The 27,471-nt window shown below is 36.1% G+C and overlaps 1 protein-coding gene across 1 annotated transcript in view; it reads left to right on the forward strand.

The window, feature by feature from the left end:
• Nucleotides 1-27,471, forward strand: part of ITGA2 (integrin subunit alpha 2) — a 98,804-nt gene that overhangs the window by 63,855 nt on the left and 7,478 nt on the right. Inside the window, exons 16-28 of the mRNA XM_049769056.1 lie at nucleotides 627-763; nucleotides 5,728-5,864; nucleotides 8,382-8,533; nucleotides 10,941-11,051; nucleotides 12,161-12,243; nucleotides 12,828-12,969; nucleotides 13,988-14,080; nucleotides 14,657-14,733; nucleotides 14,823-14,906; nucleotides 21,737-21,836; nucleotides 23,590-23,700; nucleotides 24,679-24,783; nucleotides 26,174-26,287. Of these exons, the coding sequence (XP_049625013.1) occupies nucleotides 627-763; nucleotides 5,728-5,864; nucleotides 8,382-8,533; nucleotides 10,941-11,051; nucleotides 12,161-12,243; nucleotides 12,828-12,969; nucleotides 13,988-14,080; nucleotides 14,657-14,733; nucleotides 14,823-14,906; nucleotides 21,737-21,836; nucleotides 23,590-23,700; nucleotides 24,679-24,783; nucleotides 26,174-26,287 (1,446 nt within the window). The remainder of the gene's footprint in view (nucleotides 1-626; nucleotides 764-5,727; nucleotides 5,865-8,381; nucleotides 8,534-10,940; nucleotides 11,052-12,160; nucleotides 12,244-12,827; nucleotides 12,970-13,987; nucleotides 14,081-14,656; nucleotides 14,734-14,822; nucleotides 14,907-21,736; nucleotides 21,837-23,589; nucleotides 23,701-24,678; nucleotides 24,784-26,173; nucleotides 26,288-27,471) is intronic.

The raw sequence follows: 27,471 nt of genomic DNA on the forward strand, positions 1-27,471 counted from the left end.
TGTATACAGATCATCTAATTCATCCCTCTTAGTTTTGGACTTTATTTAACAATACTCAACAATACCTTATTTAATAAATAATAGCTGCTGTAGCTGCTCTGTGTCAAGCTTGATTCTAGACACTGGGATGCTGCAAAGAAAGGGGCAGACAAGTCTCTGGATCTTACATTCTTGTGAAAAAGACAGAGACTAAATAGGAAAACACAGGACCTTTCAATAAATTAAATAGGAAAATAGACTTTCAGGAACCAGCAGTACAAGTTTTTTTGAAATGGTACCAAGAAGGATTTTATTCAAAAGGCAACTTCAAAATAAAAACCAGAAAGAAGTGAGCTGAGAATCAGAACTTAATTGGAGGCAATTAATTTTTTTCATTAATTTTCAGTTTCTTCACCTTTCACTGCTTTGTGATGACTTGTAATTTTGTTAACAGATTCATATTAATTTTTAATCAAATAGAAAATGATCAGTAAGTGGTAATTCACAAACCAGTGGAATTTTGTGAAGAGTAAAGAAAACCTGGAAAATGGCTATGTAGAAATATTAACAACTGTTAAAACGACATAGAATATGCTTTCTGCTTCATTGTTATGCATAATAATTTCATGTCAAATTCACTGTTTCAGAAAATCCTAGGGTCTGATGCCACCTTTCGAAATCATCTCCAATTCTTTGGGAGATCTCTGGATGGCTATAGAGATTTAAATGGAGATTCCATTCCTGATGTTTCCATTGGTGCCTTTGGCCAAGTGGTCCAGCTCTGGTGAGTCAGTGAGATTCTGATCAAACTAAATGACTTCAAAAGAACTGCCAAATAGAACAGATGGCTGTTTTGGTGCAGTGGTGAAGTCTGTAAAAGACTCCAGGACATTTATCAGTCATTGTACCAAAAAATGTGCTTATTTTAGGTAAAAAAAAATTATTTTCTCACATTAGATCAAGTTTCTATTCTCTGCATAGTGAGCATGTAGTAAGCAGGAACATGCCTAGAAAAGATCATAACCTTCAAACGGTATCCAGGGTATTTCTGAATCTTATCTTTGAAATAGCTTTATCTCAGCTTGCAGAAAGGAAACTTCATGAGAATGCCCTAAAATTATTGAATACTCAAGGATTCACAAGTACAGTCCAGTTTCACATGTGGTAATGAGATATCTGTTTAAATTATTAGTCATAAATAAGAAGTCAGTATTCAAGCTTAGCTGACTTCTCACTGACCCCAGTAGGAACATATGAACAGGAAACAAAAATGAAGGATTCAAGGACAAAAATAAATACATTGGGCTTGCTAGGGAGTAGATTCTGAAAGCATTTGAGATTTGATTGAATATCCAAGAAAATATACCGTATTTTCTGGTGTATAAGATGACTTTTTAACCCATGAAAAATGTCTTAAAAGTGTGGGGTTGTCTTATAGTCCTTTATAAGGCATGCTGAAACTTACTCCAGCTTCAGGGCTGAGTGATCCACCCCCCTCTTACCACCATATCCCATCTAGCTGCAGGAGTCACCATCACTAAATCCTCCTCTTTTCCTGATTAATCTTTCAGGGCACACAGAGGAGCTGAGTTACCAAGAGCTCCATCTCATCCAGCCGCTGGGTATGCGGCTTTCCAGTGCTCAGTCCTCTGTTCAGCTTTTATGGGACACAGAGGGTGTGCTCTGTCTCCCTCTAACTGTTCTATTAATCACTGCACCCCAGCCAGCTGCTCTTGGAGGAGCCCCCTCTCCCTGCTCTCAATGTAGATCAGAATTTAAAAATATCAGTCACTCACTACAAATGACAAATGTAAAATGATTCTTGGCACTTCAAAGTCTAACTTTATTAAACATATATTGTTAACCATTGAGGGTTCTACTCTTTTTCTCTTATTTTTTTTGTTTCTTTTTTGTTTTTGTTTTTTGGGCCACACCCGTTTGATGCTCAGGGGTTACTCCTGGCTAAGCGCTCAGAAATTGCCCCTGGCTTGGGGGGACCATATGGGACACCGGGGGATTGAACCGCGGTCGCGATCTTTCCTTGGCTAGCACTTGCAAGGCAGACACCTTACCTCTAGCACCACCTCGCCGGCCCCTTTTCTCTTACTTTTTATAATTTCCATTTGGTGTGCATTAAAGAGAGGCAGTATTATACTGTGAATATAGCCCAAATCCTATATCTTAACAGGAAAAATAGGGAGTTGTTTTATATGCTATGTCAACATATACATCTGATAATACAGTAGGTTAGCCATTTATTCATTCATCTATATTGTCAGTATGCTCTGTATGTATTTCAAGAGCTACAGATCATTGGTTGTTATGTTGGTACTGAGGTAAACAATACAATTTATAGCATCCCATTTTGTAGTTTCAAAATTGAAGTACTGTATATACTCGAGTATAAGCCCAAACATTTGTGCTTAAACACCGAACTCAGCTTATACTTGGGTAATACAGGTTATTCTGTGGGCGCGCACCGAATCAAATGCACGTAGTCTCCAGTCATCTTCTGCCATCTTCTGGAAGGGACAGTGCTTCAACTCAGTCCACAAGTCATGGCTGAGTGAAGAGGTAGAAGGCTGAACTGAACTATATGCCACTGAACTATTTAACCCACAATATTCTGTGCTTGGTATGAGACTGTGACAGTGATGATGATATCTGCGAACTCAGTGATGATGACAATGTCTATGCTGATGCCCTCACATCAGATACAGCTGAAGCTCTGTTTGGACATACAGATGAGGAGGAGCAGGAGTCCAGTTTTGAAGGATTTTAACCTTTGTGATTTAGCTTGATTACCTATTAAGCTACAGTTTTCTGCATTTTATTTAAAATTTTAAAATTATCTTTGCGAGTTTACAGTTTTTCTTTAGCAATAAGTATTGAAAAACATTTAACCTACTGATTCCGCAGTTATTGTAATTGTTTTGGGTGTATATTTTTATTTTTGAAATTTGCCAGTGGCTGCTGTATTTTCCACCTTAGTTTATACCAGAGTCAATAAGTTTTCCCAGTTTTTAGGGTAAAATTAAGGGAGTTGGCTTAAACTCGGGCCAGCTTATACTGGAATATATACAGTATATATTTTTATTATTGTTATTAATGTTGGATAATACATCTATGAGAGTTTTAGTATTTTTGGTATTGATATATAAAATTACTGTACTCTATCATGACCAAATTGCCCAAGACTCTTCACCAATCATAGGACCTGCTTTTTTTTTGCATTATTTTAATGAAATATTTGTGTGGAAGAAATAAAACTCTATGGAGCAATAGCACAGTGGATAGGGTATTTTCCTTGCATGTGGCATACCTGAGTAGATCCCCAGCATTCCATATGGTCCTCTGAGTGAGCCAGCCAGGAGTGACTTCTGAGTGCAGAGACAGGAGTAACCCCTAAGGCCACAGTGTGTAGCCCCAAAACCAAAATAAGCACATAAATAAAGCTCTACATTAGTCTAAGACTTTTCACCAATCAAAAAACCTGTTTCTTTTTTGCATTTATTTTAACGAAATCTTTGTGAGGAAAAATAAAACTCTTACAGAATGGGAAAATTCTGATATTGTAGAATTTTTGTGAAGGCTACATCCATCAATACTCAGGAGTTACTCCTTGCTCTGCACTCAAAAATCATGCCTGACAGTGCTCAGGCATTATATAGGATGCTGGGGATCAAATCCAGGTAAATCACATGCAAGGAAATCACCCTACCTGCTATACTATCATTCTGGCCCTAAAAATTGCAATTTATATATACTAAGTGAATGAAATCAAGAGTGGATTTTCATTAAAAGTGGAAGATAAAACAATGATATAATACCTTTATAAACAATTTTATATAGAAAATTTGCATCTTACCTGAGTTTTACTCTGTTACCTGTCATTAGATTCTTTGTACTGGGTAAATGATATTTTCCCATTTTTAATAATGACACCAAACATTTTTCTTTGAAAGAGGATTTAGTTCTTAAAAAATCAAGACATACACAGTCATATAAAATTATGGAAGATATTAGTTAAAAGATATGTTAAAACTTTCTTACTAAACACATTGCTTTCAGGTATTGAAAAACAATTTTTGGGGGCCGGGCGGTGGCGCTAAAGGTAAGGTGCCTGCCTTGCCTGCGCTAGCCTTGGACGGACCGCGGTTCGATCCCCCGGTGTCCCATATGGTCCCCCAAGCCAGGGGCAACTTCTGAGCGCATAGCCAGGAGTAACCCCTGAGCGTTACCAGGTGTGGCCCAAAAACCAAAAAAAAAAAAAAAAAAAGAAAAACAATTTTTTGTCATTTCCTGAGAATTTTTACAAGATAATTTAAGCCAGTATTAACTCAATTGAGATACTCAAATTCCACAAGAGATGAATTAATGTTTTTTTGTTTGGTTGGTTTTATGTTTATTTTGGTGGTCACACTTAGAAATGCTCCTGACTGTACCCAGGAATCACTCCTGGCAGTGCTCAAGAGACCATATGCAATGCCAGGGATTGAACTTAGTCAGCTACATGCATAGCCCTATTTGCTGTACTATCATTCAGAGTGATTGATTTAAGTAAGACATTTAATTAGATATTTTATATATTGTAAATTTGATATCATGTAGCATCTTTTACTAGATATTGGAAGGGTTAATGAATTTATGTTTAGCTTTGGTATAATTTCCAGTTAACTCACATTACTTATGTGATGCCTGAAATAAAAATAAAAATATTTTCAGTGTTTTGTTTTAATGGTACTTTTTAAAGTAGTGAAAGCACATGCTGCTTTCTAAATAGTCAAAACTATGAACTAGGAGTCATTGTGATGAAGTTCAAATTTCATTGATAACAAAAGTAGGAGACCATGGGATCTAATTTCTCACTTGCTCAGTAAAGTGACAGTTGTCTATCATATGTCTTTGTGTCTCATATTCTTTCATCAATAAAAATAGAAGGCCAGAGAGATAGGTAGCACAGAGTCTAAAGGCATTTGACTTTTCTGTAGCTGATGTAGTTGAATTCCAAAACTACATGTTCCCTAAGAACTGCCAGAATCTACCACTAATCATGAAGCCAGAAGAAGTTTCCAAGCACCACTGGGTGTACTCCTCCACCCAGATAGCTACAATATTTATTCTACTTTACTCCTATTTTTCACTCCAACTCTGAGAGTGGTACAGGATCAAATGAAGACATGTCTATGTGAAAACCCTTCTGATACCGAATAGGCTGAACCAGGATACAAAATCTGAAACACCTTCCCTGCAATGATTTCCTTAGTCTCTTTCTGGAATCAATCTATCTCCCACTCCAACCATCATGGCTGTAGATTCCATATACCTTAGAGCATCACTGGAAGAAGAAGCAGAGAAATATTTTTGACCACATTTGTCAATCCCATTGCTCTCCTGAGTCACCTGCTCTCTTTCCTCTGAGAGAAGAGTGATTGCCACTACTTCAGGCTGGCAAACCATACATACATGGCAAACCATGACTTCATTTGGCAGGAGGTTGCAGATACATCCTGTGCTCCAGCATAGGTTCATTAAAAAGCACTATGAATTGAGGGTCGTGCTGTTCTTATTGTTGGAAATATAGAATTCATGCTTCTACCTGTCCTCTGAGAACTTTCAAATATAACTTAGTGCTGAGATAGAAGAGAGGGATATTGGATGAAGTCTTCACTGTGCTGTGCTGAAGCGATGTCAGTCTGTATTCTTGACAATAACACTCATCTTTGCTGTTTCCATTTATACCCTTAGGTCACAGAGTATTGCTGATGTATCTGTAGAAGCTTCATTCACACCAGAAAAAATAATTTTGGTCAACAAAAATGCTGATATAAATCTCAAACTATGCTTCAGTGCTAAGTTTAGACCTGAGCAAAGAAGTCAAGTGGGTAAGTAGAGCTGAAATTAGTTGCTCAGTGTAAATTTGCTTCTACAGTTTCAGGAAGATAGGCCTGAAGAAATATTCTTTGCTGACAGATGTGTAAAATGTTTCCCCCTTGAGAAGTTGGAGGTGTCTGAGATGGACTCCTCAGACATGGGGACTTAAGATTCTATCTTTCTTTGCTTTAACAAAATGACGTCAATCTACTATTGTCATCTTGGCCATAATCAAAGGCACTCCCAATTTTCCAGTGAGTTCTTTTTTCATCAAAAGTTGCCTTTCTTAAAGTGATGGAACATAGTTCATGGCTCTAGAAGGCCTTTATTCAGAATTAATATCAGATGTCACTCCTGTCCTTGAAGAATTTACCTGTATGGAAGAGAAAATATATAGTCTTAAATTTTCTAATTTAAGATATCACTGTCTTAAATTTTCTGAATTACACAGAAAATGATTAAAAGCCTGCAGAATGTCCTTTCAACAGAGGAAAGTTAGGAAATCTGTTGGAAGTAAAGGGATTTTGGGGTATACTCTCTGACCAGTTCTCTCACTTTCAGGGCCAGTTGGGGTCCTGCATTCTACTCAGTCTTTCTATCCACTCCATCTTGCCTTTGTCCTTCAGCTTCAAGTCTCAATTTCCTCAACACATAACAATTAATTGGACACTTGCTTGAATGGGCCCTCTCTCTCCATTGGATTGGGACTCTTAAATTTTAGAAAAAGGTCATTCCTCTAGATCTTTCACTATGCGATAATCAAAAGCATGAAAAGCTAAAAATATAGAGGTAGATTATTTGTCATGATTCACTAAAAGACAAAAATGGATTAGGAACACAAAGCAGAATTCAGATTTACCTCTTGGCAGGCTTTTTGTATTTTCCTACTTAGACATTTGCTCTTTCACTTGGGCAGAACTGGTCCAAATCTGAGTAGCCTGAAATGTATTCATTTAGTTTGTCATGATAATTAAATAAAACATTTAAAATATGGGGGCCGGAGAGATAGCATGGAGGTAAGCCATTTGCCTTGTATGCAGAAGGACGGTGGTTCAAATTCCAGAATCCCATATGGTCCCCCAAGCCTGCCAGGAGTGATTTCTTTTTTTTTTTTTTTTTGGTTTTTGGGCCACACCCGGTAACGCTCAGGGGTTACTCCTGGCTATGTGCTCAGAAGTTGCTCCTGGCTTGGGGGACCATATGGGACACCGGGGGATCGAACCGCGGTCCGTCCAAGGCTAGCGCAGGCACCTTACCTTTAGCACCACCGCCCGGCCCAGGAGTGATTTCTGAGTGTAGAGCCAGGAGTAGCCCCTGAGCTCTGCACCAAAAAAAAAAAAAAAACTATTAAAATGCAATCAATTAAATGCACATAAAATTTTTGATTTTGCATATCTTAGCTATGCACATAAAATTTAATTATCTCAATAAAACTGGGAGGAAAATTAGTGTCTCATCTTCTCAAATATTAACTTGGAAAATGCATTTGTAGAAATCTGGCAGATGAATGCTCCACCTTCTGATTGTAATTCACTCTTCTGTTGCTGCAGATTCACCTGTCAGAGAATTTCTCTTGGCTCACTGTCTGGAGTCTTTGTGCTCTTGGAATTTGTCTCTCTTTTATACTCAGTTTCACCCTGATAGGCCAGTTCTGAGCCTTTGCTATGAAATTGCCTAGCACTAATAGTATGTAAGGCATAACTTGTATCCCCTCAACTTTAGAAGGTTAATTTATAAAGCATATGGTCTCAGTTACTTATTTTATCCAGTGCATACTCCAGTTTGAAAATAATAATATGAAAGTAATGTACTGCCTATGAAACTTTCCCACCACATATCCTTTTATTTTTTTCCATTAAGAAAGTTTTAAAGGGGCCAGACAGATAGTAAAATGAGTAGAGTTTTTGTCTTACATGCAGCAGATCTGGATTAGGTCACCAGAACCCTATAAAGTTTCCTTTCAAGAGTGGTCCCTTAGCATAGACACAGGAATCAGACTTAAATATTACCAGATATGACCCAATAATAATAATAATGATAAATAGAAACATGTGATAGTGGTATTATGATGAGCTAGAGTGTCAAAAATAGATAAATAACATCTGTTCCTACCCAGATCCTAAGTGTTTGAATCCCAGTGATTTTTTTTATCTTTTATTCATTATCTAAAAAAATAGGATACTTCCCACTTTCCTGGTTTATTGTAAAACTTATATAAGATAAATTAGAAGAATATATTTAACTGTAGTTACTCAAGAACTCTGCCTTCCTTTTCCTGAAGGAAAGTTCACTGCTTCAAACCGTGTTTCTCTGAATCACATCTTTGCTAGTTTTTATGGTTACCTATGTCCTCAGAGCCAGACTTACAAATTCCTAGACTGACTGTGGTTCACAGTAGTTCTTCAGTGTAAGAGATGCTTTGATGTTCTCCTGAAGCCAGAGATTTCACCTAGTAGTCACAATAAAGTAAGGATGTGTTTTCCTGAAACTATTATTATAATAACGTTTATTTATGATTTTTATCATAGCCATTAAATATAACATCACAGTTGATGCTGATCAGTATTCTTCCAGAGTCACATCCAGGGGGTTGTTTACGGAAAATAATGAGAGGTTTCTGCAGAAAAAGTTGATGGTAAATCAAGCCCAGACTTGCGCTGAGTTCATCATCCATGTACAGGTGAGGCCTCAGAATCAACCCTTTTCATCTCTGTTCTTCAGAGATGAATAGTGGATATCTAAAATGTAAACTTCTAGTTTATATAATGTTCATCTTAGTAATTAATTATTTTCTTTTTTATTTAAATCACTGTGAAATACAGAGTTAAGAAGTTGTTGATAGTTGAGTTTTGATCATACAGTGTTCCAACACTCACCAGTTAATGCTTTTCTTGTCTAATTCTGTGTATAGGAAGCTTACTTCCTTTATGCTCATAATGTGGTCACATTATTACATAAATTTGTAGCAATAAATTTTATATAGGATTGAAACTAATAAGATTAAACATAAGGTTAAAAGTGAAATTAAAGACAGCATTTTCTTACATGTTTAACAAGGAATTTTTAATTGGCAATAAATGTTATTTTGAGATTTTTCTAGCCAAGGAAATATTTTGTACTTTGACCACCATAAAGGACAATTCTAACTACAGATTCATCTATTTATATTAGGTAAAAGATGAAGTTAAAGTATTGATCTAATTTTTTGCCATAATTATTTAACTTTATGCCATAATTATAGTAAACCACATGGGTTTTGAAAATCTCTCAAGGAGAAAAATGATATTCAGGAGAAAACTTTCAACAGGAAATTCAGTTTATAAAATTTAAAAGTATTTCTCAAAAATGAATATTCTCCTGAGAAACCACATCATTCATAAGTATAACTTATTCAAGAGACTATTTTTCAAATGAGCTATTTAAGAACTTTTCTAGTATATGGCTCTTATAGTCTAAGATGCTTAAAAATTGCCAAGGGATTATTTGTAAAATGCATATCCACCACTGGAAATTTGAGTTTGAAAGTTCAAAAATAGGCTTAAATTCACATTTCTGAATACTTCTGATATAATGATCACATTTCAGAAATTGTAATCGTAGAGTTGAAGACATAAAGCTAATGAGTAGATAAACTAATCAGGAGCTGTTTACTGAATCAAGTCAAAGATTTCTATACTGTAATTTTTTATTGTTAAGAAAACAATTAGGCCCTCTTCAAACCATTCTCTCTTGACATGTAGTCCTTTAATTCTCCCTCCTCACATTTTTCTATGGAAATTTCATAAAATAAAAAATATTTTACTTATCTAAAATATGCTCATTATAGAGTTTATTACGAAACAAAAACAGGTTTCCTATTTCTTTTGTTCTTGTGCTAGGGCAAGGTGATGAGTCAAGTTTAACATGTAGCCTAGTCCTACATGAAGACAGCAAGGCTCTTACTGACCTATATCTCCTGCTAATTCTCATGTGTACTTATAGTTATCAGCTAAGAAATCATTTCAGCTGACACCATTGTCATAGCAATATATATGAATGCCCATCTCTTATGTTTGTTCTGCAACCAGCTACATTTTGTGTAGCCAGGAAACCATCCTAGGGTCCATAGCCTTACTAGGATTCACATCCAGGAATAGGTTCTGCTTGTGCATGTACTAAGTAGCAATAAAGAGAATTATGTCACAGAAGAAAGCTAGTTTAATTTGTATAGCTGATAGAATGAAGAAGAGTTGGGGGGATCCCCACTTAAAAGTGGATTCTTAAGGAAGTCTCACTGTGAGAGGTTTTTTCTGTTCCCATTTATCTTCTCTAAAAGTAAAAGGAATTAAAAAGCATTTATAGAAAATGGGGTAGATAACATCTTCAACCCTGTTTGGGCAACTTGTGCATTTTTCAGTAGACACAAATCCTTAAAAACTAGAAATGTTCTATGCCTCCTAGCACTGCTCAAGTCATACTCTATATCCTAATGGCAAAGTGGAGAAGATGTTCTTGTAATTGGGTAATATCACCTATAATGACTGTCCAGGGATATGTGCAGTATCTTTTTAAGTGCAAAGAGTGATGCAGGACATAACTGTTCACTAGGACCAGTAGCAGGAAGGCTTTTGAATGTGAGAGTCACCTGTCTGCTTGTATAGATCAGTTGAATTTTAACCAATACAGCGATCTTGTTCATTTTCTGGCAGCTAACCTTTTATGTTCTCTTTTTAGTCTAAGTATTCTCTTCCAGAGATTTATTCAGGATGCCTCAGGAAGAAAGAATCTTGACAAATGATAATTAGAAAAACATCTAACCACTGAGTTGCCTCACCTTTGAACATTCAAATGTATATAGCATCAAATTATATATATAATTTTTCATACATGAATAATGAGTAATTATGATAAGTTTAACTTAAAATTAATTGTTGCTTAGGATTTTTACAGTCCATGTCTCTTAATTTCTTAACAGAGATTCTAAGAGTAGGATTAGGACAGAAAAGAAAGAGCAAGAGGTCTTGACATTTTGGAATAGCCTATGTAAGTCATTTTCTTTGTGGTTATTTTGAAGCTACTGTATCCTAACAATCTATCTCCATGTTTAGGAGCCCTCTGATGTTATCAGTCCATTGGATCTGTGTGTGAACATCAGCCTGGCCAACCCAGGAACCAGCCCTGCCCTTGAAGCCTACTCAGAGACAGCCAAGGTCTTCAGTGTAAGTATGGCAGCTAGTCTTTCCTATAGGGCAGACTTGCTAAAAAAAAGTTACAACCATTCTGCAGGAAAATTAGAAGATACCTAGGTTATAATTTTCAATATTTGATTTTCTTATTTAACATTATTATGTGATGTTCACAAATACAGAAATGTTCATTTTTGGTTTTCTTTTTCCCTCTCCATCTCTCAAGCAATGCTTGCTCCATTCTACATGTTCAATAAATATTTATAAAGAAGTAAATAGCAAAATATAAGATATCTTGGGAATACCACCCACTTAAATAAAATATCACTAATTATATAACATTCTTTTCACTTCCCACCATAGTCCCTGTCATATTTCTCTCTCAGACAAGTCATCCTGGAATTTTTGGGTTTATTTGGAGGGCTATCCTAGTAGTGTTCAAACAATACTTCATACTAAGTGCTCAGGAGTCACCCATTATGCTCAGGGTCCTTTATGGTACTATGGATTAAACCTAGAACTTCCTTCATGCAAAGCATATGTTTCTCCCTTTGAACTACTTTCACAACTATCTTCCTGGCCACCATTTTACCATCTAGCATTTTATATTCACTCTTATTAAAATTACTAAGCATGCCTATGTTCCTAGAATATTGATTAGTTTTGTATTGCTTTTAATTTTATGTGAGCAAAACAATAGAACACGACTCCACAATGTGCTTTGTTTTGTTTTGTTTTGTTTTATTGTTGTTGGAAACAGCACTCATAGGTGGTGCTCAGGGATTACTCCTGTCTTTATACTCAGGGATCACTTCTGGCAGTGCTCTGGGGACCAGATGTGGTGCTGGTTACAAGGCAGACACCTTACCTGCTATATTATCACTCTAGACCTAACCACAATGTACTTTTTTGGGGGAGAGGAGGCATACCTGTGATGCTCTGGGTTTACTTCTGGCAATGCACCCAGAAATTGCTCCTGGCTTGGGGGACCTTATGGGATGCCAGGGGATTGAACCACGGTCCATCCTAAGCTAGCGTGTGCAAGGCAGATGCCTTACCATTTGTACCACCACTCTGTCCCTCACACAATGTACTTTTTATGTCAGGAGGTAATAGCTTTAATTATTTTTCCTATCTTGCAGATCCCTTTCCATAAAGACTGCGGTGATGATGGACTTTGCATCTCTGATCTAGTTCTAGATGTCCAACAGCAGCCAGCTGCTCAGTAAGTCTTTAAAACTCAGTGTGAATGGAAAAATTAAGATGTGCTAGATAGGTTAAATGGACAGTGTTGGATTTTTTTCTGTAGATAAGATATTTATAGAAAAATGGTAAAGTATTTCAAGCTCTTTTCTGGGAGCTGGAGCAATAGCACAATGGTAGGGCATTTGCCTTGCACTCAGCCAAACTGAGACGAACCCGGATTCGATCCCCGCATCCCAAATGGTCCCCCGAACCTATCAGGAGCAATTTTTGAGCGTAGAGCCAGGAGTAACCCCTGAGCGTGGCCAGAGGCAGCCCAAAATTAAAACAAATTAGATTTCACATACTAAATTAAAATTTTATTTGAATAGAACAAGAGACAAAGCTATTTTGATGTTTCTTTTCCCTGTGGTGTCATCATTAGAAGTAACAAAAAAAAGTCAATAGTTGTTTATTATTATAAAGACAAGTTATTAACATGAAATTTTCTCAATGTTCATAAAAAATCTAAGTATCTAATTTTTAAAATGAGAATTTTATATTTTGGCATAATATCTCTTCTTTCACCTTAATGACTTTAGTTTTTTCTTCTTCTTACTTTAACAGAGCAGAACCCTTTATTGTCAGCAACAAAAACAAAAGATTAACGTTTTCAGTGACACTGTCAAACAAAAAGGAGAGTGCATACAACACTAGGATTGTTGTTGATTTCTCAGAAAACTTGTATTTTGCTTCCTGGTCCTTGCCGGTAGGTGAAGCTTCCTGTGCTCACTGCAATCGAATCATTTCACATTTGCCAATTAGCAGTTCTTGAGCTCAGATCTCTTTTCCTCTGGGCTGTCTGAAGAAGCACCTTCTTCTGGTGTCAGACATGACTGTGACTCCAAACTAGTTAAACTGCCTGAGACAAAGTTCTGCTTCCCATTGTGGGTCAGTTTTTCCTTGGCACAGAGACTTGGCAGCAGTAGACAGGCACGCCCATGATTCTCTCGCCTAGTCTGTCTAGTGTTCACAGAGGTTATGAGGTGCACTTGTCTCAGTCCTGAAACTCAGCCCTGAGCTCAGCAAACACCAGTCTAAAAGGATGCTTGTGTTCCAGGAACTAGTCCCTCGTGTTCATTTGATCACTATACCAGGAACACACTTGACCATAATCATCCCCAATTCCCCATCTGTTACCATGTATGAAACAGAAAGAAGCAAAAAGCTAAGTTCACTTGATTTTCTGAGTTCACGGGTTCATTTATATCACTATTTTAAAATGTTTTTCATTATATAAAAAAAGGATTCAAAGTGGTTTTGTCCAGCTAAAAGTCAATGTAAGCTTCACATATTTAGAATTATAAACATATGCTGACTTTAGTGTTTGAATTTTCTATATCAAATGAAACATTTTTGTTCTTTTAAAAAAGATTTTAATTAATACCAAGTTATTTTAGGTATTAATGTTTCCAACACTAATCCCACCACCCATGTGACCATCCCTTCATGTCCTCAGGTTCCTACTCACTATCCTGGTACTTCACTCCTGGTACCTCAAAGTAACAACTGGGATTCTTGGTAATGAATTCCGGTTGGCTGCATGCAAGGCAAGCATCTTGCCCTCTGTACTATTTTTCTGGTCCCAAAATTATTTTTAATATGAATGTACTGGTCTTAGTATCAGCGTCCTTCAGCATATTTGGTCACACACACACAAACACACACACACACACACACACACACACACTAACTCAATTTATTGTTGTTCCCATGGTCTCTTTCAGATCGATGGAACTGAAATACGATGCCAAGTTGCTTCCTCCCAGAAGTCTGTTACCTGTGACGTTGGCTACCCTGCTTTGCATCCAAAACAACAGGTAGGTACCACTTTGAACTTTATCTTCAGACCTTTCCTGGACACTAGTATAATAAATTCACTAGCCTATCATCTTTTTCATTTTATTTGACAGGTATCTTACTTTGATAGGTCTAACAAAGTAACTAGTTGCCTACTTAGAGGACATTTCAAAATCTCAAAATGTTTGCATTAAGTTATTAATGTAAGTAAGATTTTCCCCTTAAGTGGTTCATTCTAAAGAGCAACCACAGTAGGAAAAGTACCTTGGTTCTGAATAGGTTTAACAGTACATGGGAGTCACAAATAATACTTGTTAACCTCAGATAAGCAAGTTTCACATCAACCCAAAGCTTTTTAATTCAGAGGAGCAGACATGTCTGTGAAGCAATGACTTAGAAATGTTAGTTGAATATTAACTACTAATTCTAAGAATGAGATATGTTCAGTCATAGGGGTCATATGATATAGAAAGATCTAGAAATTTGGAAGATTGAGATCTATAAAATTCAAACTCTATGAAAAAAGTGTCTTTTATTCTTATTGAACACTGAGTATAGAGCATCATAATTTCAATGAATTTCAATTTTCTGTACAGGTGACTTTTATTATTAACTTTGACTTCAATCTTCAAAATCTTCAGAATGAGGCATCTGTCAATTTCCAAGCCCTAAGGTAAAAAAGGCACAACAAAGCCATGAGTTAATGCTGACTGCTGTCATAATATTTCTCTGTAAGTAACTTCCTAATGTTCCTTGCAATAGTGAAAGCCATGAAGAAAATAATTCAGATAACAGGGCTGACTTCAGAGTTCCTCTTTTGTATGATGCTGAAATTCACATCAGAGGGTAAGTCTAGCCGTGAGTACCCACAGACATTTGCCCTTAAGTTTAGCACATTTGGTTCATGACTAAATTACTCCTCAGTATATCCCATTTCTTTTTTAAAATATATACATATATATATATATTAGTAAATTAGTCACAATTGTGTGAGCATGTTTAGTATTAGTGTACAAAGTTGTTACATCCCTCAACTACCGAAGTGCCCTAGATCCTCCATTACTATCCCTGCATCATTTCTAGTCCATCTCTTCTTTTCCCCTCTATTTTGAACCCATGCTTGATAATTTAAATTTTGGAGTTGGTTTTCAGTTTGGGGGGGCGGGTATACCCTCTGTTGCTCAAGGATTACTAATGGCCCAGGGGACCATATTCAGTGTTAAGTATCAAATCAAGTAGACTTCATGGATGTTTAAGATCATCTGGTATCTGTCCTCCTATATCATACAGTTCAATTCAAATTGTAATAAACTAAGGTTTCCTTTCTATATAGATGCATGGTATTCCACTGTCTGACAACACTCTACCCTTTATTTTTTGTCTTTCGGCCACACCCAACAGTGCTCAAAGATTACTCTTGTAGTCAGTAATCACTCTGGACAGACTTGAGGGTGTCATATGGGATGCAAGGGATAGATCAAACTCAGGGCACCTTCTTGCAAAGCAAGCACCCTATCTATTGTACTATCACCCAGGCCCAAGTATAGCTCCACCTTTTTTTTATAAATAATTTTTATTGTGACCAACGTGAATTACAAGTCCTTCACAGTAATATTTGGGGTACATAGTGGCACTGAATCAAAGGTATCACACTACCAGTGTTGTCCTCCCTCCACCCTGGTTTCCAGCATTCCCCTCCTTTACCCCCCGGACTGCTAGGGTAACTGGTCCCCTCTGTGTATAGCTTGTTGAAGAATAGCTATTGATTCTATTGTCATTGACTTTGGGTTTGCTGTTTAAGTCTGATCCTTTTTTATTTCCACTCAATGTTCATATGACTGTTTGGTTCTGGTACCATCCATTTTCCCTTCTCAATTTATGAGGCAGAACAAAATGATTCAAGTTATGTGGCTCTGTTTGGAAAAAAGAAGAAAGAGAAAAAAAAGAAAAAACAACAAACAAAAAAACTGGGGGGAGTTCTAGTTATGAATATCAATTTAAAAAGAAGAAAGGGGGAAAAAGAAGGAAAATATAACCAAAAAAAATAAAACAAAAATATATAAAGAAAACAAAAACCTACAAACAAAACAAAACAAAAAAAAGAAACAAAAATCACACAAAAGACCAAAACTAGCAACTACACAAAAGCACCACTGCAACAAAAACAATAGTCATGAGAACAAAGAAAAAAAAAAAGAAAAAAGAAAAAAAGAGAAAAAGAAGAAGGGCTGGTGTGGCAAGGTGGTTTTCTTTTCGGTTTGGTTTGGTTTGATTTGTCCACTTTTAACTGGATTATGAGAATTTAACTGAATTAAATTGCTTTCCTCTTGTGGAATCTAAAAGACGTCCCCACGGAATTCTTAAGACCCATGTTTAATAACATTTATTAGTATTGTGCCTAATGCTACAAGGAAATATATTCAGCAGCAGTCTTTCCCAAATGTCAAAGAAGAACTCAGGAGTTCTACCACTTTCTGCTGTCTGCCTACTTCCTATACCATATCTCAGTTATAGTCCTATTCTCAGATATTCAAAGCACCAAGCTCAATGCTTGCACATAGAAGGTTGATCAGAAATGGTAGTTTCCATATATGGGTAGAAAATGAGCAAGAAACTTCTAGCTTAACAGACTGGGGTTTTATTAACCTGGAAGAAGGAATTTTCCCAATGAAGCTCGTGTATTATTTTCTTTCCCTGCCTACACAAAACAAATAAAACTGAGATCAGTGGCCAAAGAATACTGGTTTGCACTAGTTCTCTTAAATCATCCTGAGGTATAGAGCTCTTGAGAGTGGACATGTGCTAGCAGGTGAATATCACCACCAGAATGAAATGAAGTGGAGTCAAGTATATAACACAACCTGGGACCTGGCTGAGGGTGAAGAGCTGTTGGGAACTTTGAAAACCAGAGTTCTCTATTCAAGTAGACAACTATAACTTTCTGTTACAATCTAGTGACCTGCAGAAAACATACAGAAATGTGTTCCCAAGAATTCACACTCCAAACAATATATAGTGATATGATAGCAGGTCACTAACTCCCACTGCACCACCCAAAAAACATGGGAGATGTAAGTTAGCCCATAGGTCACTAAGAGAAAACATCAATAAAATAAGACTAGAACTTAAGATAAGTAGAAATGAAAAGAATTCTTCTCTTGCAAGTGAGCTTTAAACTACAAAGAGCAGAAACAAAATACAGTTCATGCATCCCTGAAAAATTAATCAGTAACTTCAGATTTCAAGAGTTCCTTGGTTACTAAAATAAATAGTTCAAGGCTAATGGTGCCATAAAATTGATTTTACCACATTATCTGAATTCTTCTCTTTCTACCTAATTTATTCTTTCTCTTCCTCTACACTTTTTCTTATCAAAGTTCTTATGATTGCATTCTAGCACCATAGAAAAATTTTGAGATGTTTTAACATAAAATAAATATAAAATTGGAGGGGATTTTACTTGTATTATTACCCTAGCTGTGTATTTTTAAAAGCAAGTTGTATTCTATTCATTACAATATATTAAATAGTTAAAATTTAATCTTTCAGTTATAAACAATTAGCTTTAGTGTATCTCCTAATCTAACCATATAGGTAACTTCTCAAATAAAATCATTTTTAAATATAATATAATTAAATTTAAAATAATAATTTTATTTAAAATATAAAAATTATTAAAAATAATATTTAAAAATAATTAATTTAAAAGATAATATAAATATAATATTGAAATGGAGTTAGATGGAAAGTCCAAACATTACAGAGATAGAAATAATATAAAGTGAAGGTATTTTCCTCCTATCTCTCAATTTTGATGTAAATGAGAAACTCAGTTGCTTTTATAATTTCTTATAGCTATAGAATTTCTTAATTTACTGGGATGTGTAGACACAACACGCAATTTATTTACTCAAAAGGAATGCTAATTATTTTTAAATACTCTTAGAAAAATGCTTCATGTCAAGGCATAGGGATCTATTTGTTTTGTTCCTAGTTTTAATATATTTTATATTTCATGTAATCAGTGCAATATATGCTGAGATAAGCACTATTTCCTCTAATATATCTAACCTTAACAAATACAACATTTATTTAAGCATTCTGTATTATATTTTTTGATAATTTGGGAAGTTTTTAAAACATAATAAAATAAAGGCAATATTTTGTCAGTAAGTCAAAAACTATCTTAGAAATATCTAGTCTTATGTTAGGAACTTGAGCCAACGTCATGTAAGAAATAAATCCTGTTTTTTGTTTGTTTGTTTGTTTTTGTTTTTGTTTTTTGCAGTTTAAAATTTTTTCTTTTAAGCACCATGATTACAAACATGATTATAGTTGGGTTACAGTCACAAACAGAACACTCCCCTTCACCAGTGCAACATTCCCCCCCCCCCAATACCTCCCTCCCTTCTTCCCATCCTATGTTTGTATTTGAGACAGGCATTCTACTACAGTCATTTTTTTTTAAGTTCAGTAAGCTGTTTTTTTTTTCTTTCTTAAAGGATAAGTGTTTAAAAAAATATAGTAGTAAAGGTGTGATAGTGGCAATCACGGTTGTTTGCATAGGCCCAGCAAAATGTGTGGAAAATGCAAAAAAATCTTTGGCCTGATTATAAGAAGGCTTCACCCCAGAAGTTTATTGGCATTAGATGAAATCTGGGCTCCAGGCATACCAGTCTGTCCAATCCCTGAGTCGATGATCCCGGTGAAACTTTTTCTCACTTTAGCTGTTGTTAGTGTCAGGTTCCTTTATTTAAAGATTCTGGATTCTGTGCATTTCCTTCATTGAAGTCAGGCTGATGTGGAGCATCCTATAGTTTCACCTCACCAGTAGATGCGGAGAGACCTCCCCTGCAAGCAGGTTGTTGCTAAGTCATCTGGGTGTTGAGAGCACTCTTTGGAGTAAGTCAATGCTAGAGCATTGTTAGGGTTCTCCCTGGTAGAGGTTTGCATCCTGGTAATATTAAAGACAATTATGTTTTTTTTTTTTCCATAGATGGTATCAATTGGTCAGGGATGTCTGGACAATGCCCATTCTTCTGAGGCCTAAGCCAAATCATTATGCCAATGTTCAGGGTATAAGGCCTAATTGCATTACAAAGTTTGTGTTCCATCTCTATTAGATAAGAACTTGTTTGCATATGTATTATTTTCCCATATTAATGGGCCTATGCAAAAGAGAAATAATGCCACAAGGTATTGTTGGTGCATCTGGGGGCTGAGGGATCAAGTCCAACATTCCCTGTAACTTGGTTCTAACATGCATTCTATACAGAGATACTCTTCTACCAGCATTGCTTATTGAACAGATCTCAAAGGGGAAAAAGCAAACAAACAAACAAGAAAATCAGGAGATAAACATGCCCCTTTTATGTTTTAGAAATAGTGGGGGGGAGGGGACACCACTTTGGTCTGTGATTTGGCCATCTAGAGTCTGTAAACAACTCCCAGCACCCCATATCAGGAAATGTCTTTGAATAGTCACATATTTTTATTAGGTAGTCTCATTTTTCTAAGCATTTTACATGTATTAATTCATTTAGCCCTCACAAATGGTTCACTTTATATATTAGGAAACTAAGAGGCAGGCAGTGGTAATGAAGGAAGAAAGTCATTAGATTCAAGAATCCAGATGATAAGTCCCAGAAATAGGCTAACTATCAAATTTGAGAAGTGAGGGAGGATTTAGAATGACTACTAGACTTTGGATTTAACTGCTCCTTGGGTGGTGGAGCCATTTGTAACTTGACAAGGCACTGAAGTAAGGGAAAGTTTCCTCCCTATATCCCATCCCTCAGCTACATTTTGCCAAGTCTGTAAAATATCCCTATCGAGCTGCCCATATGAGCAGTTGGCTATTCTGTTCTGAAGAGAGATTTGGGCACCAGCCATGTGTAAAAGATAACTGAAGCTGTCAAAAGATAGAGATCAATCAAGGAAAGTTTAAGGAAAAGGGTACTAAGAATCTAAGTCTTTAGGGGCCGAAGACTTAGCACAGCGGTAGGCCATTTGCCTTGTATCCAGCCAATCCAGGATGAATGGTAGTTGGAATTCTGTCATCCCATATGATCCCCTGAGCCTGCCAGGAGCGATTCTGAACACAGAGCCAGGAGTAACCCCTGAGCGCCACCACCAGGTGTGACCTTCCCAACCTGGTCAAATGCCTTAGCCAATGTACGATACTTGATTGAGAGTAGAGTCATGTGTGAGGCTCCACCGGCAGGGCAGTAACTATTTTGTGAGTTGCTCCATATTTCAGTGACTTCATCTGTGAAATGGTGGTGCAGAATTCATTCACATGTACATAAGACAAAGTAACTCAATAAGGAAATTCGGAGGGTCTGGATTCCGTCCTCAACAGTGTGACCTTGAATTAGTCATTTCATCTCCCTGGGTCTAAATAAATGTCTAGAGTGCACGCGCACACGCGCACGCGGGCTTTTCAAAATAAAGCCTGTTTTTTCTGATTCTTGTGTTACTCACTTTCACACATGAACGTCCATCAAGCCTTCCTGGTTTGACTCAGCCTCTGAGCCCTGAAAATGAAAAAAGTGGAGGCTAGCAAGTTCCATGCCATTCAGAGTAGTCCTTTGAGGTTCATCACTTTCTGTGAAAGCTCTGACACTCCTAAGGAAAGTGGTCCAATATAAGTAATGAAGTGTCCAGTCTAGAAAAACCTCTTGGTCAGTGAGCTTAAGATGGTCTCTATACTAGTAAAAGAAAGATATTGACTAAGCCCAATTCATCAAAAGCATTAAAGTTCCTTTAGAACTTAAGAAGGAAAGCAAAATAAATACTAAAGAAAATGTATGCTTGATTTTTACAGTCATCCAATAATGAATATTGCAAGAACTAATGTCAGTATACCTTCAATGAATTTGAGCTATACCTAGTAGAAAATTCTTTGATTTTTAAACCCACTCATTTCACTGACAATAATTAAATGTTCCATTAAATTAGCACAGTAGTCAGTAAACAGCAGTATTGGGAAAAGGCTCATCAGTTATAAAATAATACATTTGTATTTTTCATGTATTTTTGCTTTGAGATCACACCCCCTGTGCTCAGGGTTTACTTCTGTCTCTGAGCTTAGAGATCACTCGTTGTGATGTTCAGGGGCTTTTGCGTAATGCTGGGGATCAAAACAGAGTCAGGCCACATGCAAGTAAAGTACCTTATGTCTGTAATATCCTGTTGGGCCTTTACCTACTTTTGAAACTACAACTGTGAAGTATATAACACATAATTTCAGCAAAGGAAAATTGTGAAAGAATTTTTAGGATTTTTATTCTCAAAGAAAAATTTTTGAGCCCTAGAAACATGCATTAGATCATAAACATAAAAACCATTTGTTCTCGGGGCCAGAGAGATAGCACAGCGGTGTTTGCCTTGTGAACAGCCGATCCAGGACCTAAGGTATTTGGTTCGAATCCCAGCATCCCATATGGACCCCCATGCCTGCCAGGAACTATTTCTGAGCAGATAGCCAGGAGTAACCCCTGAGCACTGCTGGGTGTGGCCCAAAAACAAAAACAACAACAAAAAAAACATTTGTTCTCATTTGATGTTATGTATCTAAATGCAGGCTGTACTCATTGTAGTGTAAATTAAGCATTTGTTTAAATAAAATAAACAGCAAAGCTAAAATATTTGACTTTGCAAACATCATTCAACAGATTCATCAACATAAATTATTATGAAGTCTCAAATGAGAATGTTCCTTCTGTGGTGGACAGTTTTGAAGATATTGGTCCCCAGTTCAACTTTTCCATTAAGGTTTGTAAACTTGTCATAAGTATAGGAAATCAGAAGGAATGGGTGGTGGGAGAGATGAAGGAGGCTTAACTATGTTTTAGCTATGTAAAAATGAAGAGAGAGGAAAAGTAAGTTGAAACATCTCATTGGTTGAATTAGAATGACCTGAAGACTTAATAAATTGCTCACCACTAAACTCCCTGAAGTTTCTGACTCAGTGGATTTGGGGTGGTTATGGAAATGTGCATTCTTAGAAAGTTCCTAGGTGATTCTGATGCTAGAAGTTCAGGTACAATATTCTGAATACCATTAAGATGTCTATTTATAAATGAAATTTGTTCATAGTTATTGGTAGGTGCTGAAGCAATATAGTACAGCAGGTAGGGTGTTTGCCTTGCATTCTGCCTACTCTAGTTTAATCTCTGGTCACCTAAGTCCACCAGGTGGGATCCTTGATCACTGAGCCAGGAGTAAGCTCTGATCATAGCAAAGTTTAGGCCCATAAAAAAAGCCCTCAAATAAAATATTGCTGGTATAATTTGAAAAAAAATCACTAGAGCATTGAGAAAATATTACTATGGATAAAAGCCCTCTGTAATATTAATAAGGCTATTTATTAAAATACCTCTATTTGGATCTTATTTGATCTTATTTGGATCTCTATTTGAGATCTTAGCATTTACACACAAGTATGCATTTTATCATTCTAAGTATCTGGAAATGTTTTCAAATTGGTTTCTATCTAATTTTAGTAAGAAATTATTATACTAAAATTGTTATAAGTTATAGAAAGGTAAATTTGTGAAAGAAGTACAAGTGTATAATAACATTATAAGACTTAGAAGAGTAAAAAATTTCTAGACTAAAGCAATATACAGAGGTTAGGAAGCTTGCCCTGCATAGAGCTGACCTGGATTCAATTCCTAGCGTTTCATAAGGTTCTCTGAACCTGCTGCCATGAGTGGCCCCTGAATATAGGTTCAGTAGTAACCCCTGAACACTACCAGGTGTAGCCCAAAACTAAAATAAAACAATTTCCAAACCAGTTAAAGACAACACAATTTTTGCATATTTCCTACTAGTCTATGACATAATGGCAACCCTGCAATTTGATGATAAAAATAATAACTAAAAAATCTTGATTTGTGATTGAGATCCTGGCACTGATAAAACTTATGTCTGTCAATTGTCATCTACTTATTTAGTGAATCAAGTAGTCAATTAGTAGTGACAATAAACTAATACTTAATTGTTTGCCCATAACCATGTTGATCCACAACCTCAGTTGTGAGGTTGGTAAGATCATTACTCCATTAGATGTCAAATATATTTAACAAAGAGTGGGACATAAGTACTTGCCTATCAGAAAACTTCTCACCCAAGAGAACAGATTCTGTTATACTTGCACAACCTACTAAGTTCATGGGTAATAGTCATTTACAAAATGAAAAACCAAAGCATAGAAAGGTTAAGTACCATCCCAAACTACAATACTAGCCAGGCACAGAGTGGGACATTATGATCTAGTAGCAAACTTCCACATAACTAGGTATTCCAGCCTTCTTGGATATTGCTAATTAACTTTTAAAATGACCAGTGTCACTATTTTTCATGGAGATGTGAGGCACAGTGTTGAAATGTGATCATAAAGTAATGACTCATTTTCATATGATCTTAGTCTTAATGCTTAAATGTGATCTTCATCAGTGTAGAGGGCATTGCAACATGTATTTGATGCAGTAGTAAACAGAATGTTTTCTTTCATGCTGCACAGGTAACAACAGGAAATGTTCCAGTAAGCATGGCATCTGTGACCATCCACATCCCTGAAAACACTAAGGGAAATAACCCACTGATGTACCTAACTGATGTTCACACAGATATGGTAAAGACTGTTTAATTGTCTGTAAAAATTTGAACTTTCCATAAAAAAATGTACAGTGAGTGTCAAGTAATCATGCCTGGTCACTTATAGATTGTAATTGAAATGGTATCCTCTATGCTTCCTAGAGGCCTGTTAACTAATCAGAAGTAAGGTATCATTCTGAGAAAAAAAATTTTTGAATGAAAGGTTGAGTTAGATTTAAAGATAGCAGAAATTATTCCTGAAACTCCACTTGGACCAATTATTCCAGGGATGTTCATAGACAAAAAAAAAGTTGATTTCTGAAATACAGTTAGTCAACATAGTTGTAATCAGTAATTATTAAGTTGTTAGGTTGAACTTTTTCCTGTCCAGTGGTATTATACTATAAATGAGCATGTTCAGATCATTTTGCTTACCTGATTTAATTTTGGCAAATGTGTAGACCTACCCAGGGATATCCAAGCAGAACCTCCAGTACACATGTATCTCCTGAAAGGGTATTGATCATGAAAACACCCTGGTGGTTTTAGCAGGAGCCTGTGCTAAGAAGCATTTCTCTGAGTTTTAGCAATGGGCTCAGTCTTAGGCTATAAGTTCATTGATTCTAGGGCATATTATTCTATAGAGTGGTCAGTATAGGTGACTACAAGATATCAAAACCAACAATGTTCCACAGCAAAGAATCTTGATAGAATTACTGACTGCCTATTGTTACTGTAAATTAGTCTCATCACTATGGGCTGGAAGAACCAACATCACCCCCAATAAGATGTTAGGATGTGAATACTTTGAAGTTTAGTTATACTGGTCATAACAAATGTGGTCAGATTAGTACAGTAAAAGGCCTGCTAACTAATTAGAAGTATGGTATCATTCTGAAAAAACAAATTTTTGAATGAAAGGCTGAGTTAGATTTAAAGATAGCCTTTTCCAGCCTCACAATATTAAAAGGAAAACATTGTGCCCCTAAGACTGATGTGATGTTTTTCTTTGTAGAACGGTGATATCACTTGTAGTGCAGATATAAATCCACTGAAAATTGGACAAACATCATCTTCTGTAGATTTCAAGAGTGAAGATTTCTGGCACATAAATGAATTGGTGAGGACAAGTTAACCTGCTGACACTTTTCTCTGGGTGACTGATTATTTTATCTGGAAACTGAGGCTATTTCTTTCATCTACCATCTCTTGTCTCTAAACCTTCTCTCTCTTTTAAATTTGTTTCATTTTTTTCATTACACTTATCTTAACTATTCTTTTGTTTTTATTGTCTTCTGCCTCTGCACTAAAGAATCACTCCTGTCACTATCTAGAATCTGGAAAATTGAACTCACATCAGACATATGCAAAGCAAATGCCCAACCTGCTGTATTATTTGTCAGGTTCTATCTTAAATATTCTTATCAACTTTTTGAGACATATAGTCTTAAAATAAATGTAAAATATGTTTGTTATTTTATTTTTATTTTTTGCTTAACAACCAAAGTATTTCTTTTGCATTGGTGTCACTAGGTAAGTTTCAGTATAATGCCACAGCAAAGTTGCACAGGATACCTTTACCCACCACCAAAGGTCTAGTTTCCATCCACACTGTCCTCACCCACAAACTTTCTGTATTTGCTTCACTCACCACACTCAAGACTTCCTTTCTCTGGTCACCACCATTATATTTGTTGTCATACTCTAAAACTTTTTGTTTGGTTGTTGGTTTTGTTATTTGACCTACATAAAAATACAATTAGAATTCACATTTATGTTAGGGTTCATGATAGTGTATATTTTATGTCTTTTGACAAATTTATACTGGCTTGCATCCATAAGTGAAGCATAAATACCATAATTTTATTGTCCTAAAACTGTACCGCACCTTGTCATTTGCCCATATCAACATGCCTTGACAACCACTGATTCTTTCATATTAACTTTTTTCATAATCTAAAGAATGCTTATTTATTACTAGAATGAATGACTATGGTGTGTATGTCATTTTAGATTCTATATAATTAGTACTTTATTAATAAAAATAAGTAAGTTCATTTTAATCTCAAAAGTGATATGTAATAACGATATCTGTTGGATACCTTTTTATATGGCTAACTCCTGAGATCATCCATTACAATGGGTCATGATAAGATGGGTGCTTTGAATCCTAGTGCCAGAATCCCTGAAGAATGGTGATAGCCACTCATAATATATGAGAGCCCTGTTCCCCTAGGTCCTCCCCACTGCTGGGTTGTGCTTATATTAGTAAGATTTTACTGCTACTTCTTTTATTTGCCTTCTGAGTCATACTTGGTCGTGCCCAAGGGTTACTCCTGGCTCTGCATTTAGAACTTACTCCTTGCAGGCTCTAGGGACCATACAGAATACAGGAATTGAACCCACATCAACTGTGTGCAAGATAAATGCCCTACTTGCTGTACTATTGCTCTGATCCCACTTTTTTGTTTTTAATTCCTGTTAACCTTCCCTCTTCCCCATCCTGACAGAACTGCAAAACTGCTTCCTGTAGTAACTTTACCTGCTGGCTAAAAGATCTTCATGTAAAGGAAGAGTACTTCCTGAATGTGTCTACTAGAATTTGGAATGGGACCTTTGCAGCAGTAAGTATCAGCTTTATTAAGTAGGCTTATTTGTTGTAGACTAGCTCTTGGGGTCTAGTTTGAATTAAAAAGCTTCTTTTGAGTCCTCTTGAAGAAAATGGATGTACAGTGTCAAAATATGAAGAAAAATGAGAGAACATATAAATGTACATGGAGAACAGTGACTTCTTAAATCAGTTCATAGCAAGCTAGCCTCAGGTATAAAATAAAGGATTACTGAGAAGTAAAAAAATATCTAGGAAGTTTTATCTACACTGGAAGAGGTTCTATTATTTTAGAGGTTGAAGTGAAAGAGCTAAATTCACAAGGAAGCAATTCTCAATTTCTGGAAGAGACAATAGCCCACAAATCTGCATTCTGGCCAAACCCTAGAATACCAACAGATACTCTGCAAGGGCAATGAGAAGAGAGAAAAAAAAATGTTGTATTTACTTTGGTACTAAAAGTTATCCAGGTAAAGGCTTCATAATCAAAGCTATCTTTTGCCTGTAAATACCAACAGAAGGGAGAATTAATTTTTAGGCCAAATAATATGAAGGTAATATAATGTAAGTACCATAACACAAATCCCAAAAATATCTCTATGAATTTCCCTCAACTCTCCACGCAATAGTGTAATACTTTTGCAGTGGATCTTTTGGTGAAAATCCCTTTGGGGGTATATGAATTAGCCATCTATGCTAAAAAATGACATTTTAGTGGGCCTTCTGTTTCATCCCTTAGAGAAATATGGGAATTCCTATACATGGTGCAACACTTTTCAATAGAAAGAACATAAAGCTTCATTGCTACAAAATTCTTGATCTTGGGCAATATTAGTACCTTATTACAACTACAATATTAGCATTAGTAATAGTATTTGCAGTGCACAAATGATACAGAGAAATTTTACTTTGATTCTATTTCCAAATATTGTTAAAACAAGTTGTATTACTTGGTTAAACTGTTAAAGAGTTTTCTTTTTGGACTCATACCAAGTGACTCTTTTACAAACTCTAGAAATTGTGTCCAGTTTCTCTCTGTCACCCTCTACTTTATCTCTTTTTCCATGCTCTAGGTCTTTCCATCTTCCCACTCTTCTCCACAATGCCCAAATAAAAATACTCTGGCACATGCACGTGCATGCATGCACGCATGTACACACACAGAGCTGTCTTATTCCTTGATCTCTTACCTTTAAATGT

The sequence above is a fragment of the Suncus etruscus genome, chromosome 2 (assembly GCF_024139225.1).
Source record: "Suncus etruscus isolate mSunEtr1 chromosome 2, mSunEtr1.pri.cur, whole genome shotgun sequence".
NCBI classification, from domain to species: domain Eukaryota; kingdom Metazoa; phylum Chordata; class Mammalia; order Eulipotyphla; family Soricidae; genus Suncus; species Suncus etruscus.